This window comes from Telmatherina bonti (genome assembly GCF_933228915.1).
Source record: "Telmatherina bonti genome assembly, chromosome: 2".
NCBI classification, from domain to species: Eukaryota; Metazoa; Chordata; class Actinopteri; order Atheriniformes; family Telmatherinidae; genus Telmatherina; species Telmatherina bonti.
In genome coordinates, this window is record NC_136620.1 from 36440569 (window position 1) to 36463878 (window position 23310).

Consider the following 23310-nt stretch of genomic DNA (forward strand, 5'->3'; position numbering starts at 1 on the left):
AATTAATAGAAGGGGGTTGGGCAAAATAATATATTAATATAGAATAGGAAAATGGCATTAAGTAATTTTTTTCCTTTCTTGTGTTTGATTAAACTAAATCCCCAAACAAATGCTATTCTGACCAATTCACAAGCTCCAAATATTTCTCATATCTCTGGGAATTTCCCCAAAAAGTCCGTTTTTTTTTCTCATTATTTAAACTAAATCATTTATCTGGTCCTCCATTAAGAGAAATAAAAATATACATTATGGCTCAAACATAGATGTGACTATGTGGCTACATTGTCAGTGGGAACAAAGTAAAGACTAAACGGTCAACATGATATTGTTTATTCCCACTGCTGTCTTTGATTATGGTTGTTTTCTTTGTGTTGCAGCTTTATAGGAATCCCATTTCCCAAATCACATTAGTTATGAAAGACTTCTGAGGTTTGACCGTTTTCCTTGTCTTGCTCTGCATTTCTCAGGTACCTTGTGCTAGAACACGTTTCTGGTGGGGAACTGTTTGACTACTTGGTGAAGAAAGGCAGGTTAACGCCTAAAGAGGCCAGGAAGTTCTTCAGACAAATCATGTCTGCCTTGGATTTCTGCCACAGTCATTCCATATGGTAAGTCAAACAATTATTGAACAAAAATATATGTTTGGTCTGCAGCTACCAGGATGTTGGAATGGGCTGGATGGGATGCTGATGACACTATCTTTCCTTTCTGCTCTTCATGATGCTTTGTTCATTAGATTTATTACATTTTTATGTTAAAGGTAAAACGGTTTTAACACTAATCAGGGCAAATTAGATTGTTTTTGTCTTCCTTTCTTTAATTGATCATTTATAAAAAGTGTGATTAGAAAAGTTTTGTAACAAGATGTTATTAGTTTTACTTGAGGTTAATCACAGCTTACAAATGAATTATAAGGATTAATTTTCCTGAAATATGTTCATTTTTTTACTGTATTTTATCAACAGAAAGTTGAGGCCACTCATTTTTTAACTTTTATGTTAAGATTTTTATTATCAGGTCTCCAGAAACAACATGGAGCTATTTCAAATATCCAAATTTGGTTGTAGCGAGAAGTTGATTTTGGTCATGTTTGGTCACACAAAATATCCTCCAGCAGGTACAAATTAAAAGTTTAATAGCATTTATTTAATGTTAGAAAAAACCACAGAACTCTACAATGGAACAGTTTTTCTTTCTGTTTTACCTTTAACATAAAAATTTAATAAATCTAATGAACAAAGCATCATGAAGAGCAGAAAGGAAGGGTAGCGTCATCAGCATCCCATCCAGCCCATTACAACATCCTGCTTGAACGAGATGTTATCACATGTCGATATAAGTCGCCCCTCCCTCGTTCTCCTAGTGTTTACATTACAGAGGTCCCACCGTTGTTACCGAGAAATTACTGATGCATGGCTCTTATCAAGAGGTGTGCACATTAAAAATGTTAGCGCGATTAACTACCTAAATTTGTTACCGTCATTACCACAATATTTTTGCCTCAGTTTTTAAACTGGGGTCCCCCATTTAGGTGACTGAGAACAGATGCTGCCAAATTGTGCCAAAATTGCCGTTTTGGAGACCTGATCTGAAATGTCTCTAGTAAAACCTGTGTAATTTTGTTCTGCTTCCATTTACGCAAGTTGGACTATGCAGAAATAATGGTTTCGTTTTGCAGTGATTTGCTATCAGTTATGAGCTACAGCTGCAGAATTTCATATTTATCCTGAAAGTGTTATCAGGCGAGTCTGAAACATTTTGTATTTGTGCTGTAGTATGTGTGTTCTTGATATCTTATAACCAGTAACATATGCCGATATTTACACATCTTAACAAATTTATGTTGCTCCAAAAGTAATTAAATAGACCTTCTGATTGCAGAGATTTACTCATTTCATTATGGGCATGTGATGGAAAAAGGCACAGTAAGAAAAAATAAAAAAAAACATAAAAAAGTACAGGAATCAATGGTTTAAATACATTATTATTATTACATTTTAATCATGTATTTATTAAACTTGAAAAAACAAAGTGAAGTGTAGAGCAGTGAACTAAATGTCTGCTAAAGAACACTATCCCTTTACAATAAGGCACGATCACAAACAGTTTTCACAAAAGAAACTAAAGTGAATCTAATATGTGAGATCTTTAGGCTCTAAAAGCCACATTCATTTTCTCCAATCCATAAAAAACATAATTTCTATCAAAAAGGAAAAAACACCAATAAACAATCATACCCAGGAGGCATAACAGTCAATTTAGTGGTCATACACCTCTGAATAAGTAATGAGCTCCACATTAATGAATTCTGAAAAGATCCAGATTCCTACTGATGTGAATCTTCAATTTGCAGTCAGTGCTGCTTAGCATCCAAACCAATGATTTGTATGGATATTACAGAATTAAGAATATTTCATATAGTTTACTTTGTAAAGTGCTAATGAGTGTCAAAAAGTATCAAATACTTTTGTATCTCACCGTGCACAGAGCCTGTTACTGAATCTGTACAGTCTTGTGTGTTTTTATGTAGGATTTAAGTGGTTGCTTCACTAAAAAAAAAATCACAGTTCTAGTGATAATTTGATAAGTTCATACATCTGACAAGATGTTTGTTTGTTGTTTTGTTCTGCTTTCAACACTGATGCCACCACTTTTCTTATCACTTTCTATTTTGGTAGCTATCAGAAAGACTGTGTTTTGCCTCAGGGGGTAAATTAAGTGTTTACCAGTTAGTAGACCAGAGGTAACAAATATACTTCAAAAGTCAAACATGTCAGTAGGGACTAAATTAGAGTGCTCTTTGTGTATTTTCTGTGTATGTGTGTGTGTGTATGGGTATAGTGTACATATAAATTTGTGATCCCCAAGCATAGAGACTTTGTTTTCCTCTCCAGAGAGTGCGCTCCTTGTGGAAAAAATAGTTTTCAGAACTTAAAGAAATGATAAAAACACAGAAGAAAAACTTACAGATTGTTGGTTAATCCCATTCTCCAGCAGAAGACAGGACTGGATTCCTTTAGCACTGGGTTATAACTTTGCTGGAGTAGAGCACAGGAACTGTAAAACGCTGTAAGAAATGTACCCAATTTTTACCTTGGCTGCAGCTCAATATTGAAGTAAGGCTGAGAAACTTCCTGTTTCTTTATGGTACAGAATCAAATGCTAGCAAATGGATATCAACACACAGGTCATTTTGACTGGCACTGTGGTTAGTTCAGCAACGAAGCCTCAGAGACATTATGGTAGGATGTGAGGAACAGAAATACAAGAGATAAGACAAGAGTCAACGTCAGTCTGACTTGTACCCGCTGGTGAGAGTGCAGAGAAAGAGATGGTGTGTATGACAGATGCAGAAGTACACCTGGTTAGGGATTTAGAGGGGCAACATATTCAAGCCCTGTTTACACCAAAAAGGCTGAGACATTAAAATACAAAAACTTTGGTGCATTCTGGCTTCTCATTTTCATGGTGACAGAGTTTTGAGTGGAGGAAACTACAAAGCTTTAACAGGGTGAAGTTTTCTTGCAACGCAAGGCGAGTCCGGTCCGGACTCCAGTTCCACTTGAGCCCCTGTGCCCTGTGCACCCTGCTTAACCTGTGAAAAGCAATGCCACTGTGGACCTCCATGTCATGTTTGTGCTGCTGCATCTTCTTAATTTATGTGATCTGTTGAAGCAAGACCGGTTTCTGGTACACTCTTTATTCCATGCAGATGCATCAGTTACTTTTACAAGATAATAACTGCATCTCTGTACAAGTGGGGGTTCCTAAAAGACCTCCGGACAGGACCTTGGAGGACATGTTGCTGTTGGAATAATTGTCGATGAACATTGTTGGTGCAGGCCGGATGTGTCTTTGCAAAGTTTCACTGCCCACTAGAGTCTGGTATGTGTGCCACATCTTTTTTGGTCATATTCACGTTTTCCTCATATTCACGTTTTCTTCTCCTATCGTGAAGATAGTTTTCATTCGTCTGTTGTGTCAATGCAACTTTCTTCAATAACGCAAAGAAAAAGTTTTATCAGGTCGTGTTTGGAAAAGTGTAAACAGGGCTTAAATCTGTCAGTATTCCCCGATTTCTGAGTCAGGTATTCGACTTTGACGGGTGTTCTTGTTATATTTCTGACAGGGAACTCAAACTCTGACTTCCGAGTACAAATCAAACGCACCATAACCCATGCTTTCTATGTGCCAGCTAACCAAATTTCCAAAATTCAGTTTTCTATTTGACAAAAATAAGATCTTACAAAATACTAGTGTAGAAAACAAATAGCAAAGGTCAGATCAATACAACAACTTTATTTGCCTCAATTAGAAGAATTTTGTCACAAACATAACATGATTTTTTTATTTTTGTTACTTTGGTGATCACATCCCATACTGGAATATTCACCAGCAAAATTAAGAGAATTATTGGCATTAAAGAACTTTTACTACTCAAACTGGTTTCCAGTCAGTCAGCTCCTAATGATCAACTGTGGAGGATCAGTTTTATCTTTTATCTTTTTTGTTTCTTCCCTTCAATGCATTGTCTTATAATCTTAGTTTTCTTTTCTTTTTTCATGGCATGTGCTGTTGTCGTCATCAGACCCCCCCTTTCAGAAGAGATATTGATCTCAATGGCATTTGAATCTGGTTAAATAATGGTTCATTTAAAAGACATCTTGATAGTAGTGAATAAACTCTGCAGAAAATGGAGATTTGTCATGTAATGGTAAAGCTTCATTTCCATATTTAGTGATATTTTCTATTCATGTCTGCTTTATAGATCAGCAGTTTCATGTTTATAGTTGCTATTAAAAAACATAGCTACCATGAGAGCCGTTACATACAACCTGCTTGTTGTTGCATCAGTATTACAATTTACCAGTCAATCCTGCGATGATACCGTTAAGTTCATTTGATGTTTGAACTGTTGAACAACTGGTTAATGGACTCAGTGTGGATTTCTGAGAGAGGAAAAAAAAAATCGAGATAACTGGTTGCCATGAAAAATATAGCAAAAGTGTCCAACTTAAATGAATAAACACTAGAAATCTTACAGTCTCATCAGTTTGTGTAAATAATGCCTGATAATAACTCTGAGAGGAACAGATTAGGCCAATTAGAGGAAAGCATCTGTGACTTTAAACTGAGAGCATGGACCTACATAGATTATCACGACTCTTTTGTAGCAAGATTCACGAGCACATTTATCTGTCCTGTTTCATTTTGGTGCCGTCTTCCTGTCTTTGCCTTTCAAATCCCTTCACTAACGCTCTTAGAGAATGATACCTTGTAAATTTATCATGAGGATTATTTTTTATAGTTGCTTCACCGGCTCCCCCTCCTCCCAACCTCAATTAAGGGCAAACAGACAGACAGACACAACCCTTCTCACCTCTCTTGCATCCCCACTAATGAGATCCCAGCATGCCCTCAAAAAAAGAGGGAAAAAAACGAGTGCGAGAGAAAGAAAGGTTTTTAGTGATCATTTCTGCTCATCAGTGCAGGAGACCTGCATAGGCCATTAGAAGTGCTTCTCTCTCTCTCTCTCTGACTCACCATGCAGGGTTGAGCATGTTTGTTTGGGGGGGGGGGGGGGGGGATGTCACACATGCTCCTCAACCACCCCTTTGAGCTCACCTCCCATTTTTGCTTCTTTTCATTGCATCATGCCTCTGTCCTCCGCCCACGTTCTTTCCCCAAATATCTCTCTTGGGCCAGATGGATTCAAGTCTGTATGTGACTGAAAAAGAATGGAGAGAGAAAAGATTGTTATGACTCAGTGTTTCCTGCGCCTGATTCTGACTCCACTCTGATTCAGATTTGTTGTCTTTTTGTATGGATGGAGAAAAGTCACAAGGGGTAGTAACTGAGACAGGAAATGATCCATCGTTACAAAAAATGTATAATGAATTCCGAAGCAGGGAAGGAAAATTATAGTTGTGTGTTTAATATTGGAATCAATGACCAAGTGATGGCGTCTCTTCCCCTCTGTTTCTCCACACACACCTTGTCTCTGGCTTGACAGCGTTGTTAGAAGCTAGAAAAGAGGAAAAAAACATGTAATATTTTAGCAAGTTCAGTTAAAATTTCTCCTTCAGTTTTTCAGTTTAGACGTTCAGATCAGTGGAGTGCGGGGCTGCAGAGCTGCGTCAGACCCTTCTGTTGTTAAGTTTCACAATAACAGAGTGGATGCTTCAAAGATGTAATCACTATATTGAAGACATTTCATTTTTATGTACACCTGAGGATTTCCAATAACAACAACTTGTCAGTCTTGACATTTAACCAAGCGCACATGTTTTACACACTCAAGAGAAGTCAGCATGACAGTAGGCTATTATTGCAAACACCCACCAGACACATTGCTTCAAAATAAAACTCTGTTTCTTCAATACTTTATAAGTAGCTTATTTGATTTTTTTTGAACCAATGTTGGTCAATATTTGCAGACAGTTAAAGATACAAACATGCCATGTAACAATATCTGTGTATTTACTATCTTTATTTTTTTCACCGTCATGCAGGCTCAGACTTCTACCGGCAGTCCCGGTTTTCAGTGCTTCTATTTTTAAAGGAATATTGATACAGAATTTAAACAAGTTTTTTTTACACTGAATAAAATATTTGAAAAAGAAACACCAACCACGATTACTTGTATTAGATAGTTGCAAGCTAAATTGGTAAAAAAAATATTCTCGTTGTTGTATTCAGTTCACAATTCTACATGTGTGATGCATGTCTTCCTTATTAAATATGTCTGCAGGTCCCCTCAGAGTTACCCTTCCTCTCGTTGCAAAACTACATTTGCACTCATTTAAATTCGATGCCAGGAACAGCTTTGAAAAACTTCTGGACAGGTGGAATTGCAGACTAGGAAACTCAAAATAAATCCCCTCCTAGAATACAGCATCACCAAAATGTTCATTTGGAATGGGTAGCTGTGTCCAAACTTTTGACTGACAGTGGTCTAACTGGCAAGCAGCTTGATTAGATGTAAAAGAGCTTGCCAGGGAAGTTTGCGGCAGTAAAAATAAGAAGAAGCGCTGAAAAAGTGGAAATGGAACATTTTACAACATTTTTGGAAGCCTTTTGAACAAATAATGGTTTTAAATTAAACATGATTTAATTCTGTGTTTATGGACATTATACACTGCATCTTGACTCTTCTAAAAAGTCATCCAGCATCCAGAACAATAATTATAATCTCTCCATATTGCTTGTTTAGTATTGAAAATGTCCCTGCTGCCTAGAAGCAGTTGTGTTTAACAGACAAGAAGCAATTTATTGAATCTATATTGCAGCAAAGCAAATGTGTGCAATACAACCAGCGTTGCTAAAGGTTTACATGCACTTAAGCTAAAAGGGGAAACATGGAAGGAGGCATAGTCAGCATTAATTCACTGTTTACAAATGTAAATCCCTCCGCAGCTGAATTTCTGTTCCCATCCGACACATCCCTCTGTAATCAAGGAAGTGCCGTGCAATTCTGATTGGCTAATTGTCCGGCAGCTGACCAAGTCTGTCTGCCAAGGTCACATTACTGTGTGTACAAAAAGTGTGTTAAAAGGTCCTTTCTTTAGTTTTGCACCAAGCTCACACAGTTCTAGGTAAAACATTTAGCCAAGTTGTCTTTAATAAAAATTTTGGATAACTTTTAATTGCAAGACGTCCTTCACACACATAATTTACACACATATGTTGAACCCTGTCTGTTCTCTTTCTTATGATTGTTTTTCAGTTTTTTTTGGCTTTTCTCCTGTCCGCCTCATTTCCTCATTTCTTTCTGATTCCAACCATCCAACCCAATCTGCCATAGATTTGCACCTAAAAGCAGAACCATGTCCTGATAAACTTGTTGTTTAATCATACATGCCCATGCTTGCCCTTATCCCCGATACTGTGATTTGCACATTACTGCCGCTACCTACATGTGTACTAAAACACCTGTTCCAGAAGTCGCATTAAACCCACGCAGGGACATAATCACACACATCATCCATAACCACCTTTCTCCTTTCTCCTGTCTCTCCCACACATTAGCTCCGTTATTGCTCTCTGTCAGTGGGCTTAGAGAGCCACATGCATCAATGGAACCATGCGGCATGTCACAGAAACTCTGAAGAGATAAAAAATAGTGGCAGATGTGTGTGCAGATAAATGGAAATGAAACAATCCTCACATTATTTCATGAGACAATTACAAATGCCATGTTTCCATCACATTTTATACATGGAGATTTATTGTTTGAAGCCTTGTTAGGTTTCTTTTACATCATGGCGTTCTACCTTTTTTGTTCCAAAAAGAGGAAAATTGCAGACAACATTAAACCCAGCTGCAATTTCCAGGTTGAAAAAATAAGGTGGATGTGGAAGCTGGCTCCAGAAGCAAGTCCATGCCGATTGACTCTCCTGTTATCAAGCCCAATTCGACAGCAGAAATAAACATGTTCAAATTTTAGTTCAGAAACTGTAGTTATTTTTGTCTCTTTTTTTTTTTTTTTTTTTGGTCTTTTTTTTTTATTTTATTTTTTTAGCAGTTTCAGTTTACATTATAGAATAGTATCAGTGTCTGCATTATTAAGACAGCTTTGACTAGTTTTAGCCTTGGCTTCTCACTCAGTTTTCTGCTATATTTAGCTTAAATTTACCTACATTTCATGCCTTCTTATGAAAATCTGTTTTCATCTTTAAATTATTTTATTCAGTTTATGTTTCATTTTCTCTAAGTTCTCTGTCAATAGAAGCCCAAACTTGTAGCTTTTAATGGTTTAGCAGGAGTCTCCTGATGACTGACTGGCTGCCAGGAGAAAACTTGTCAACACTACGGCTGATGGCTGCTAAACACCTGCAGAGGTGATCTAAATTATTTCTGTGCTCAGTTGATATCATACTGCTAGTCTGAGGAGGAAATTTTGTCTCTGCATTTTGTCATTTATATATTTATTTATGCATTCCTTTGTTTTTAGTTTTATGTATAGTTGATGGATGGATATAAAGACGATTAGAGACGGATGGATGGATGGATAAATGAGCGATCACTTTCATATCTGTGGGTTTCATGAAATCTGAACCTTAAACTCAGTGTGAAATATTTAACTCTCATCCTGCCTCTATTTTTAAGGAAGAAGCACAGTTAGGAGTAGGGTGACCAGATCTTCTCTCACCAAATGTGGGACAAAGACTGAAAATGTGGGACAATGTGAGATTCCACTCTGCCATGACAAAGTTATCTGCTCTTTGGTAATAAAATTACTGACCAAACATAACAAATCTGTTATTATAAAGCCTCCTCTGAGTAGCGTTTTTTGAGGCTAAGTATTTTTGTGCCATTTCACGTCATTTTCCCCGCCGTGTGATGGAAAAATTACTTTGACAAACACTCTCACATTCTCCTCGAACAGGTTTAACCCAGGAATTTATGCTTTCCTAGTCTTCCTAGTTGTAACAACACTTTCTTTTCTTCTTCGCTGCAGTTGTCTCCATGTCCTCCATCATTGATCGGTTTATTTATTTATTTATTTTCGTTAGTGGGTACACCGGTGCATCCTAGATGTGCATTAAGTCCCACCTCCTAGTTTGATTGACAAGAGTGTAACTCAAATCAACAGGCGGTGTGATGTGACAGCCGTCAAATATTTTGCCACACACAATTAGTGAAAGCCAGTTTTGTTTTGTTTTTTTCCTGCACAAAAGTGAAGACTGGTCGTAACAATGCAGGACAGCACCCCGTTTTGTGGAACGTGTGAAAAGAATTAGAAAGGCAGGACTATCCTGCACAAAGTGTGATATCTGGCCACACTTTAGGATAGCTTTGGTTATGCTTTGATTTTATCAAACTCTGACAGAAGGTTTTTGTTTTTTTTTTTCTAAAATATACCATCTTTGGACATAGAAAGTATCAGCTTGAAGATTTTTTTAAATTAAATATTTTATACACTGCCAGTGAAAGTACTGGTGTCATACAAGACATTTATGTTGAGAAGGGATTGACAGTAAAAGAGGTTGTTAGAGTGAACTGATTTGAAGGAAATTTTAAAGTAAAAGGTCAGTTCATGGTGCTTAATTTATAGCAAATGTCCTGGTTGTACTGGGATGGTTATAGTAAAAGGGAGGAATGTTAATGGTCACATAGAAAACTGCCTTTGGAGAAGAAAAACTACTGTCAACACCAGAGTGTGTGGACAAATCAGAGTTAATATGACAAGATCTATCTGAATGATTAGGAGCCCTGATCTCACTTTGTGCCTTTAAGGATGGATGAGTATTTACAGAGTAATTTAGCATCACTGGTACCAGGTATTAGATAGATGATGTGGTTGTAGGTTTTTACTATCTGTGCTGCTCCTGCCCTCCAATGCTTTCCTGCCAGCTTGTTTGTGTATTCTGCTTTGAAGGTCTGTTGCTCATCCCATCATCCCCTGTCAAACTCCTCTGGATTTAGAGAAAATGCTGGGTTGCGCACACAGCTTTGGCACAACAAAGCAAACAGTTTGTTTTTTACAGTCTAGCTGTCATTGTAATCCCACTTTTTAGTTACTGCATCATATGCAACAATGCATTAATACCACAGTGTTGCTCAGAAATCCAGAGGAATAAATGGGAGTGCCACCGATGGCACAAGGAATGCTTTCACAAGCAGGCTCTGGTGAGGTGACTGTTGTAAGGAAAAACTGTTTGATTGCCTCTTATGATTAATCCTGTTTAAATTCTAGACAGATTAGAGGCAACTGCTGATGTGTGTAGGGAATCATTGTAAGTAGACATTAAGTACAGCTCTATACACAACTTTTCATTATTATTTTGGGATCAAATGTGAAATATTTCATCATAATCTCTGAAAGTTAAAAATACCATGTGAAGTTTTTCTATGATTAAAAAAAAACAAAAAACAAAAACATGTAATGTGACAAATTAAAGGGCACAGTGCTTTCTTCAAAAGAATGTTCCTGTAAAATGATAAAAGAAAAAATGTTACTAAAAGTAAATTACTTCATTTTTATTGCTCTGCTAATGTACATATTGTAAATAAAAACAGTTAATTAGTCAGTTGCATCATTTTCTTTAAAGTCTTCTCTTTTTTTTCCCCTCTAAGTCATTTCAGTAAAAGACACCATTGTTCAACATATTTTATGTGTGTGGGTGCAAAATGGAGTTGCAGCCAAAAGCTCCTATTTCCAGTCACCATTGTTTGAAGCGCACAAAGAAACTCGGTGCCAAGACGTTTGCTGCCTCCTATACTTGGAACAAGGCTGCTTGTTTCACCAAGTTTGGTTTGAAATATTTTCAATGTTGGAGCATCTGATGCAATGTTTACAACATGAGCATTAGTTCTTGCTAATGTAAAGCCAAAGCATTAATAACGCTTTATAAACCACTTAAAAAGTGAGCAAAATTTCATGTTCTTTCTTTTTTACTGACAAGGCTGATCTTTACAGCGCCGTTGTCTATACCTGCAGAATTGGTGTAAAACACAGTGCTGCATGTTTAAGCACATATTTCATTTGCAGGTTCCTTTTTGACACTTGGCATTTAACATTTGCTACTGTTTAAGGTGCACGCCATGTATGGTTGCTGTGTAGTTGCAACAGCGAGGGATAACAGCATATTTATGCACACACTCTACCTGAATTTAAATACAGTGGTAGGTATTTGGAAAGCATTACAATGGCATCAACCTCTGCTTGGTAGTCTGTCTGCATTTTCTCCATACCTCCCTGCATTGTCAGTGTTAGATTTTTCCTATATGGATAGATATATTAAGATTAGAAAGACTTGGATGGAAACTATAGCAATTAAACTGTGTCTCATGGGCTGGTGTTGATGTAAGCTATTGCCAAAAATTGATCTTTTGTTTGTTGGGAAGAAAACTCTTGGATACTGGAAAGAAAAAAAGACACAAACTCAAGAAAAGCAGTTAAATGGAGCTCCATTTCTCAAAGCAACACAATGACCATTTTAGCGTGTTCATCTCTCATTATTACTGATACATAATTAGCCCCATGGGCTAATGAATAGTTGTGCTTACCACATCCAAGTCAGTAGTCAGAGTACTGTCCTCTTTTGCTAATGTGTTAAAATGTTACCCTAAGGGTCTTTTTTTAATCTTTTCCTTTTTGGCTAAGTGAATGTGCTTGGTTTCTTTCTAACTGGGTCAGCAGAAGCCCCAAAAAGTTTGAGAGCAAAAAGGAAAAGATAGAAGGATGAGGATGATGCAGATCTGCTTGAGGCTCAGTAGTTTCATTTCAGCTTTTAACGATGACGTTAGAAAACCTACTCGAAGATGACAGTGATGATGTTGCATAGTTTTAGTGCTCCACATAACCAAAAAAAAACCAGGTGTTCTGTTTCCAGGGCGTTTAAATGTCCAAAAGCTGCATTTCAGCCACCGTTGTTGGTTTTAAGTGTTTTTAGTGCAGCTAATTAGTGCCACATATCTGAGTGCAATAGCAGAGTTAACAAGAGGCAATATTAAAACATGTTGCGTGTCAAATGTGTCACCATGGGAACAGTATATTTTCCTTATCGCCATAAACATGCTGGGGGTATTATTGGGATGTTTAGTCTCAGAGGAAAGAGTCATTACAAGCTTCTGTAAAACAGGACACATCAGCAAAATATGTGCAAATGATCACAAGCAATTAAAATATCTTTTTTAGTTTGCAAGTACCATGCTAACAAATCCCTCGGGTATGAATCTTTCTCATATCGCTTGCTAAGTTTGTAGAAACACATGCTCGCTCTGTGTTACAATGAAACATTGCAAGTGTTATGTGCACAGTGAACTGTGAGGCTGGTGCCACAGACCGAGACCGTGGTAGTACATATTACTGTTTGTTTTTAACATGATGGATGGAGAAACTTAGCCTTGAATAGGGTCCCTCTTTTAGTACATGTTAAGATTTTATGTTTTTACTTTTTCTTTATTTTATTCCATGTGGGATAAACATAGTACTATCATTCACTTTGCTTTATTCCCTGCAGAGAGCAGCAGTAAAAGCAGAAAGTATATATAAAGGCATTTCTCATTTCCCCCATGCTGTTACATTCAAGCTTATTGGAGCTTTTGAATTTGTTCAACTGTGCACAGTACCACATAAAATATAAGATATTACTGCTACAAGGCCCATTTTCTGCAGAAGATTACTGTAGTAAAGTGCAGGGTAATGTTTCAGGGCGGTTTTAAGTCGTGTTACAGATACAAGGATTTTGATTACCAATAAAACATCCAGATGCAGTTTTTCCACTTGGTGCTGACACTCCCTAAACATCCTATCACCCTTTTCTCTTTTGTGGGCCAGTCTTCTTAAGTGTTGGACATAGTTATGTCGTAGGTTTCATCTTTGTATCTGACAGTAATTTTATATAAAACTTACAACAAATAAGATTCAGCTTAAATGTTGCTTTTCTCATCATGGTTTGAGAAGTTGTTCTAAAGTACAGCAGTTATCGGGGATCTTGCACAATTTTATGTAAGACACTGCTAACCCGATGGAAGTAGAAGGATGCTTATACTGCATACTTACTTAACCCTTAAGATGCCCTTTTCAGGCATTGTTTCACATTCATGGTCCTTGAGCATGTTAATGTTTGTTCCTTCTTCATGCACTTGACAGAGTTAGTTAAAACTCTCAAACTACTGACACTACAGTCAAATGATGATAGTGTGAACTGAAAGAGGTTGCAGCCTGGGGAGAACTGTTTTAGATGCTATCTGTGTTTTATTTCAATTATAGCAGAGATCACAGAGGCTGCCAGCATGATAACAAACCCGCTGACTGCTAATCCCTCAGGACGGGAAGCGAGTTGTACAACAATTGATGTCATCTGAGGTTAAATGTCCATTGTGATGAGGCATTCTTCAAAGGCACATTCAGCCATTGTTCTTTTGCCCCTTTCTGTCATTAAGCTAAAGTAAAGATGAAAGTATCGTTCATGACATCCTGACATTCCCATTCCTTAGCAAACCCTCCAATTAAAAATTTAAAAAAAAAAAAAAAAAAAAAAGACGGACAGTGATGTGCAAAAGTTTGGTCAGCCTTTGTGATAATAATGAAGCAAAGTTGGGTTTTTTTTAAATAGTTTACACATATTTTGTATATTTTTGAACTCTAAATATGTGTTATGTGAGTTTTGTTTTTGTTTTTTAGATCTTTACAGGGACAAAATAGTAAAAGAAAGCTTATGCAAAAGATTTTAGCCCTGACGCCATGTTAATCAACGGTTCAGACCTTTTTAAGCTAGTTAGGGCTGAGGATATCCACAGTCATCCTGAGGAAGAGTCATGTAATTCAAATTATGTAAATCCTCTAACTCTTAAACCTCATCAAAACTATTAGCAAGCATGGAATCCTTTGAGCAGCTGCTCAGCACTTTGAAGAATTATTATGATTAATACCTAAAGCAGAAGAAATTTTGAGCAAAATAGCAAATTACTCTGAGAGAAGTGCAGAGAGTGAACAGTCCTTGTGGAAAAACTGTTATAGTTTTCCAAACTTGGGGAGAAGATAAAGCACACACCAGAAAAAAAACTTGGATTTTTGGTAAATGAATCCTCTTCTCCCACAGAAGAAAAGGATGAATTCCTTCAGCACTGAATTTTATCTCCTAGTTGTTGCACAGCAGAGAGCAGGAACTGTAAAATACTGTTAGAAATGTTTTCAATATACCTTGGTCCCGCGAGGCTGAGAAACTGCACTTCGCTACTTTTTTTGCTTCATAGAGATTGTATAGGTGCATTGTATCACACACTAGCAATTGGTTATCAAAATGCTGGTCATTTCGAACCCACACTGCAGGTGAGTTGGCAAAGAAACGGGACATGATGGTAGGAAGAGAGGAAACAGAAAGAGACGAGAACCAAAAGAGACCAGAATCAACATGGGAGTAACTTTCACTCGTTGGAAAGAGCTCCGAGGAAGAGACAGATGCAGAATTAGCTGCAGTTAGGAGGGACTCGGCGGAGTGGTCTGTCAGTAACATGAGAAATGACTTTATGCTTGTTTTGTGCCTTTTTTTTTCCAAATCAGTGCAACAATTCAATTTACAATGTGATGAAACAAAATGCTAGTGTAGAAAACAAAGAGCAAAGGTCAGATCAATGCAGATACTATATTTGCATTATTTAGAAAAAATGGTCACTAACAGCATATTTTTATTTTCTCACTGGAGTGATCAAACTCTTCTGCTGCAAAATTCACCAGCAGGGGCTGTAAAAGTAAAGAAATCATCAACACAGACATAGCCAGTTGATGGCCATTCAATTAGCTTTTATAAACATCATTTGTGTTGGAAAGAGAATATGGCTTTTCTTACCTTCCATGCATAATCTTGTAATTGGTGAATAAATTCTGCAGAAAATAGAAATGAATCCAAGTCAGTAATATTTCCTGTAAGCTGATGCAAGCAAATGGGCTGATGCTTTATAGATGGGCAGTTTAACATTGGCAGTTGCTGTTAAATAACGATGTCGCTGCTGTTACACACAAACTGCTTATTGTTGCATCAGTATTACTTTACACTCTACCAGTCAATCCTGCAATGATGTATTTAAGTTCATAAAGTGCCTTTATGAAGACATAGAATCCTCTGGAGAAGTAGAGCGCTCTTATATTGTTTAATTGCACCAGTTTGAATAAAAGTTTCATTGATGAATATTCAGAGGAACACAGTTCAGCATTAAAACTTTGCAAATACATATCTGGATTATATTACAATAAAGATGACTGATTTGTATAAATCAATAGATTTGTGGTCATATTGTGCAATTGTGTGTTTGTGAAATAAAAAAAAAAAAAAAGTGCATAATAATTAAAATTATATTAATTCTGCTGTTCGGGGTCGAGCTGAAAAGGCCAGTTTATAGTTATGCTTCCCAGAATCGGCCAATAGATGGAAGGAGACATTTTCATGATAAAATGCAACAAAACCCAGAATAGAGGCATAAACTTGAAGGTTTTCTCATTGACCTCACAGCAACACACATGTAAACTTCCAGATTAGCTCTTCTTCATACATGAAGAAAAGCTAAAGAGTGTTTTCCTTTAACATTTCCAGGAACTTTTCATGACCTGGAAATTATTTACCAAGGTGGAAATGTTTCTGGTAATCTGCTTGGTTTGCATTTTCACTGTATTGCTAAGTTTCAGAAAAAATATTCTTATAGCTGATATCACTTGTTAGTGGAACCCATCAGTCTGGATCAGCAATAAATAAAACATCAACAACAAAACTTCAAATAAAAACAATTTTCATAATGTACAGACGCATATCCAGAGCTTTCCTAACGTGTAATAGTCTGACAGTCTGGTTTTAATTAATTTGATTTTTTTCCCACATTTAGTTTTTCATGTGTTCTTTTTTCAGCTTGTTGGTTATTTTTCCATGTTGTGTTGAGTTGCAACTTGTAGTCGTGTAAGAATTCGCAGCAAATATGTTAAAAACAACCAGATTTCATCGTCCACTCCTCATATCTTCATTTTTCAAACAAAACTGAGTTAAGTTTGTAAAATAAACATGTTTGCAGACAAACGTCATCTTTTTTTACAGTAAACAGAAATACAGAACACGTGGAGTATGCTTCAAGGAAATTTCTAAAGTCCTATCCTTCTAATAGGTGATTTTTTCAGAATTTTTTAAATCTAATATCAAATCCTGGGTGTACATAAAAAAAAAAGATTTCTGAAGTAATAAAGTAATAAAAAATTTCACAAAGATATAGGAAATTTTTCTCTACAAAAAGAAGTGGCTACACACATTAATACAAGCCAAAGAGGGTGCCTAAACGTTTGCCTTTGGTGTGTATTATTTTTCCTTTTTTTCAAAAAACGATGTTAACCCTCATCAGGCCAGTGATGATCACTTTGTTTTCTTTCATTTTCAGCATAAAACAATAATAAAAAAAATGTAACAACAGAATGGAGGTCTTGGTGAATACCAGAAGGACAATTTTAGGTTAAAATATCTCATTTCAAAGTATTTCATTGAGCACCCCATGAAGGGTTAAGTTAATATTTTAGCACTTTTTTTTATGCCTTTCAGGAATCAGGACATCTCTCACTGCTTTGGGTTTTCCCTACATTAGAAGTAGCCGCTGAGACTGTGCTAAATAAAATGTAGATATGACAGATGGATAGATATCAAGGTACATGTCTGGTACACGTGTTTAGTGTCTACAGTAGCCATCAGCTCTGGCAGACATCATTAGAGCAGAACAGCATGCTGTAATTCAACCTTCAACCCTGGAAGAGATGCTGAATGCACAATAAAACTCTGAACCAGTCCTCTTTGAACGTTCACACATTAAAATTAGGACTTTAACATCCAACCCAGCAGCATATGTGACATAAGAAAGTTATTCCTCCCAGCGCTCTCTTTTAAGGAGGAAGATGATGTCCGCTAGATATTATCCCCCTTGCTGCGTTTAGTGGTAATGAATGGCAGCTAATGAACACTGCTGCTGCGGTGGGCTCCCCTTGATGCCCTTTTCTCAGCCAGCTGGCTGGTGGCTGTCTGGGAGATGAGGGGAAGGGAATGAGCGCTGAAGTTTGAGGGAAATGGAGGAAGAAAGGGGCACAGCAGGGAGCTGTCACGTATTGTACCATCCCAGCAACGAGGTGGGAGCTCTGTAGTCTCAGCTGGGAGATGAAAGAGCGAGTAGAAGGGCGATCAGTATCAGGTTGGAGACGCAGGTCTTCCTTATGGATAAGGTGTTTGATAGACCCTTGAGTAAACTTTTGTTTCCCCTCATTTTTATTAACGTTTTACAAGCGCTGTCCTTTTTCACTAACTGCTCTCTGTTTTTCATGTCATTGTCTTTCAGCCACAGGGATCTAAAGCCAGAGAACCTGTTGCTAGATGAAAAGAATAACATCAGGATAGCAGACTTTGGCATGGCGTCCCTTCAAGTTGGAGACAGTCTGTTGGAAACCAGCTGTGGGTAAGAACTGTCAGAAATACTGTTGTACCTCTTTTTTTCCCATGCATTGATGACATGTTCAGAAGGTAGTAATATGTCTGAGTTGGAGAGGAGGCTGAAATAGCAGTCTGCAGGACTGAAACAAAGCTCAGAAGCACCACAGAATGATAAGTGGAACCAACACTTTACTGTTTTCTAAGCATCCATATAGTGCAGGGTTGATCTCTGGAAAGGAGGCTTTCCCTGTCTCTTCCAGAGTGTGCTGTCTAACTGTAAGCAGGACCATGGCCACACATTGCTGCTTTCCATCTTACTGAAGGTTTATGATCTAGTGTTCATGATCACACCAGGCCCATCAATACAACAGCTATAACGACTTTGCTTGCAGGAAAGTCACATCCAGAGTCTGATGTCCTGCACTCCCCATTTTTTCTGAGTGTTTTCTTTGAACCCTGAAGTATAATGAACAGTATAGATGGTCAAAGCTTGCTTTTAGATTCATAATACAAGAGCCAGCAAGGATTAACAGAGACATGCAATCACTACACAGTTTTGTTTTTTGTATTTTACCATGGGTTACTTAAAATGAGTATTTGTTCTGTCATTATGTGTGGCTCTCCTTGAAAGGTGAGGGTATATATGGAAGCCCTGTGACATCTGTCTTCAGCTCGGCTTGACTCTGTACAGATTAAAATGCAAATCAGCCACAACTACACACAGTTCAGAAAGCACACACTCACATTGCACAGGCCAGGTTTAGTTTATCCCCGACCTTTAAAACCCTCTGTCCTCTCTCTTTGGTTGGTACTCTCCCCGTCTGCCCCTCTTTCTCTGACACCCTCCCTTCATATGCATGCTCATTTCAGCCGGTTTATGCACACACATGCATCCAGCTGAAACTGTTGCATAATTTTTTCAGCAGCAGCAGTAATGCCTAAGCTCTCATGACTCATGGGTAGAGATCGGGGCCATCTGTATATGTATTAACTCTATAAGCTCAATGCAAATCAGATGGCCACAGTGAGTCATTTTTCAACAGCGATGACAGTGTTTCTGTTTCCCAAAAAAGCCATATGTATTAGCTCTCAGTCAGCAGTATTCTGGAGACCAACTCTTTTTTTTTTTTTTGTTCTGCTGCCAGTCTGAGCAGCTTTTCTTTTTTCAAAAGCCAATCCAGGTGCAGTGCCTCTGCTCATTCCCCGTGTGTGCATTTAAAAAGTGCTAGAGATACTTGTTGCAAGTAGAACATGGAGATGTCTTACAGAGACATAGACACATATACCAAATCTTCTGTTTTTTTTCATTGTTTATTTTTTTTCCTGTTTCCTCCACAGTCAGCCCCATCATCATTCCGTATGCAGACATGTCTCAGAAATCTGTTGCCACTGTGTGCATATGCATGCTGGTGTCTAATACATGTGCCACACGCACCGCAATTGTGGTTATTGATTATTCATGCTCCTTTGACTGTCCCATCTCTTAAGTGCAGATATGACAGTTTTTAATTAAACACATTTATCTGGGTCCCCTCTCGCCGCGCAGCAGATGACACAAATGTATTCCATTTGCTTTGGGTAATGGAGCTGAGTGGAGATGAGACTTGCCTCAGGTACAGAATGGGGGGGGGGACCCTTGGAGAACATTCAGTACATGAATCCATGTAACTTCTAGATATATAAATGAGCAGAGCAATAGGCTAGAACATACAAACATGGATCCAAAACAATCTCTAAACAAGCTTAGCTGTGAGTTCAACCATGCTGGTTATTTACTGAATCATTATTGCAATGATTAAAGGAAATTGTCTTCTATAGTGTGACAGGGGGCATTAAGAGGAGATAAACATATGAACATCACAAAGTACATCAATGTTGCTTCCTTCACTGTTTTTAGAGTATTTCCCATACTTCACAGCATTCTATGCTGGACTTCTAATCTTAATAAACCCAGTGAATACTTGTGGTTTTGACATGTAGCTGCACTTACACAGTCTGACACTGATGTGCGCTTCAGTTTTAAGAGTCCATTTCATGCACATTTACAGGCTGTATTTAAATTAAATGCTTTTATTTTAAAAAAAAAAAAAAAGAAAAAAAAAAGGTTTTCATCATGCGCTGTACTGCTAGAGCACATCTTGGTAACTTTCATTCATTAAGCCCTGTTTAAATCTCCTATATCTCTAGACCGCCAGCACTACAAGACCCATTCTGGTGTGTTTCTCTGCTGGATCGATCAAAATGCATTGAGTGTCCTATTGTGTTTTTCTAGCTGTAAATGTCTTTAAATATGGAGCCACTGTTCAAAACCTGCCTCAAACATGGTACACTGTTGTTGTCATTAGTCGGACAAAGTCGTGTACATGTGTGTGTGTATATATACACATTTATATATAATATATATATATATATATATATATATATATATATATATATATATATATATATATGTATATATATATATATATGTATATATATGTATGTATATATATATGTATATATTTTTATATATATGTATATGTGTGCACACATTGAGGAGAAATTCAGGAAAAAGGAGCATGAAAAACTGGAGAAGTACCAAGGCCTCGAGGAAGAACTGGAGAAGGGCTGGAGGGTGAAAGCAACAGTAGTACCTATAGTGATCGGAGCACTGGGGGCCATGTCTCCCACACTGGAGAAGTGGCTCCAACAGATACCTGGTGAAACAACAGACATCTCCGTCTTTTCTGGACATCTCTGTCCAGAAAAGCACAGTCCTAGGAACAGCTAAGATGCTGCGTAGGACCCTCAAGCTCCCAGGACTCTGGTAGAGAACCCGAGCTTAAGAGATGACAGAAGAGATGGGGAGATGGGAGGGGTGGGTAAGGCAGGAGTTTTTTTTGTTTTTTGTTTTTTTTTTAGAGATATATATATATTTATTGTGTGTGTGTGTGTGTGTGTGTGTGTGTGTGTGTGTGTGTGTGTGTGTGTGTGTGTACTTTTTTCAGATTAGAAAGTATATGTTCTCTAATGGAGTCATATTCCCCCAGTCCTGACTGATACCTATAATTTTGGATCTCGAACAGATAAAATGCATTTGTTTTCTATAACTCTGTGTCATCATCTACATTTTCACCCCTGACCCTGAGAAAGACTGTGTGAGAGTGTGACTTGAATATCATTAATGGATTTGTGGTGAGAAGCAGACTAAATTTGATTAATTCTTGCTCAGTATTTTCTCTCCATGACTTAATCAAAGCCAAAGTCGTTCACAGAATTTACAACACATGCTAAATTAGACTTTCTCCAAAGTAAGAAAAAAGAAAGAAGAAATCCTGTCTACAGTGAAGAACTTTCTGAATCTGGAATAAGTTGTATGGAAAGTCTGTAAAGGCAACTGAACATGAAGATGTAACCAGAGAATCAACACATCCAGCTTTGTTCAAATAAATGGATTAATTACAGACGAGTTTTCTTTATTCACAAAGATAAATAAATAGAAACCTCCACGTAATGATTCCATGGAAGGGAGATCTTAGTAGCATTTTGAACAGCTTTTCTGGGTGGAAACTGGATGGAATTGGCAAAGATGTGCTCACATTTCACAACAAATGACAGAAGACTCTTATTTATGGATGAATCCAGGTTGGAGATTTTGCTGACCTTACAGAGTGGGTGTATTCATTAGACTGGTGAGAGAAAAATGCCGGTATTTCAAACCTACAATAAAACAAGCTGTGTGGCGCATTCAGGTCTCAGTCTCTTTTGCCTGCTCACACCTCAAAGCTTTGCAGGAACTTTCTGAAGAGAATGCTGACTGTGATGGACTTTCCTCCAAAGCCGTCTGGCATCAACCCGCTGGACCTGTGAAATGCTGCATCTAAAGACTGAAAAACTAAATCTCCTTGACTCTGCAACAAGCTCTCTGGAATATTGTCAGGTCGTGTTGGGTTAATGAGTTGTTCGAGCAAACTTGAGCCCGTTTAGCTGAAGTTCTGTTGCTATTAATGCAAATGTGGAGAGTGAGGCTTCGTGATGACAGATTTTGTTCGAGTGTGAATCTGAGCAGTATCAAAACGTGGAGAACAGCAAAGAGTATGAAGCAGTGAAGTAGTTTTGTTATAATGATGAAATATTTTAGACAGCTAAGTCACTTATTTCCAGGCTGCACCTTTACCAGCCTAAAATCGATGCAAATAATGACTTCACATCTATGCAGATTCAAGCTGAGGCTTGCAGTTGCAGTGCTCATGAGCCGTAACTAGTGCAAATGTCATTCTTCTTTTTCTGTTTGTTTGTTTCCATTCCTCACACATCTGCATAATGCACTTTGACACATGCAATCAGGAAGGACATATTTGCATAGACTCGCATTTGAACTTTCCCCGTTGACATGGTGGCAGGGTTATTATCGGACAGTGTTTTGACAGCTCGAAGAGCTGGGCCGTCAAGGCCAGCATTCATGAGCACGTGAGAAAACAGCAGAGCTAATGGGTGCCATGTTTACAGACTAGATAGTCCCTCATTAAAATCAGATATCCTGGTATTAGACTGAGTGAAGTGTGTGGGAGACACATCTCACTGGCCAGAGAGATTTAAGGAGACAAGTGAGCCGCTTTCTAAAGCTACATCACAGGTTATTTAATCTAGTTTATCATGGACTAATGCATAGATTTCATTTTTACCCGACATAATTAATATGGAAATATGGGAATGTCAAAGTATGGCAACAGTTTACGACTGGAATGACAAGTCGCTCCTCTGCTGCACTCATCCGTAGCCACTGTCGTATGGGACAGCTTTTGCGAGGTAGCTCCATAAATCTTCATATGATATTGATGTGTCAATCTAGTCATTGGCTTTACTGTCAGTCCATCCAGAGGCTGTAAAGATTAGTGGGTCTGTTCACTGTCTGCTGTGAGAAGATGCCCTTGACTGAGCAAGCAGGAGGACGTCCAAACCCCCTCAGAATGTCTAAACTTATGAAGCGCACCTCAGACCATGTCCACTTCATACATTTACTGCCTTCTGTGTGTTTTGGACAGTCCTTTACGCTTGTTTAATGTCAGCTGCACTGTCACTGTGCGAATGACTCATTTAGCAATCCAGCTGCACAAATGGAGAAGTCTCTCAACAACTTGCATGTCTGTTGTCTTTTTCTAAACTCTCTAATTTATTAATTGTTTGCTGTTTGCTCCACAACAGATCTCCACACTACGCATGTCCAGAAGTCATCAGGGTAAGTCATTTCTCTGCTGACTCACCATATTCTTTCTCTTAATTACATAAGTTAATGATGTTTCTTATTTCACTGTCCTCTGCAACATGTCCAAGCTCGCCTAACAATGTCTCTTGCCTTCAGGGGGAGAAGTATGATGGAAGGAAAGCAGACGTCTGGAGCTGTGGGGTCATTCTTTTTGCTCTTTTGGTGGTG

General features: G+C 37.9%; 1 protein-coding gene across 1 annotated transcript in view; it reads left to right on the forward strand.

The window, feature by feature from the left end:
- LOC306766691 (serine/threonine-protein kinase BRSK2-like) overlaps positions 1 to 23310 on the forward strand; it is a gene marked incomplete at both ends in the record, with an annotated part of 172027 nt that overhangs the window by 116926 nt on the left and 31791 nt on the right. The window contains 4 exons of the mRNA XM_079254508.1: positions 468 to 608; positions 17806 to 17922; positions 23082 to 23115; positions 23239 to 23307. Of these exons, the coding sequence (XP_079110634.1) occupies positions 468 to 608; positions 17806 to 17922; positions 23082 to 23115; positions 23239 to 23307 (361 nt within the window). The remainder of the gene's footprint in view (positions 1 to 467; positions 609 to 17805; positions 17923 to 23081; positions 23116 to 23238; positions 23308 to 23310) is intronic.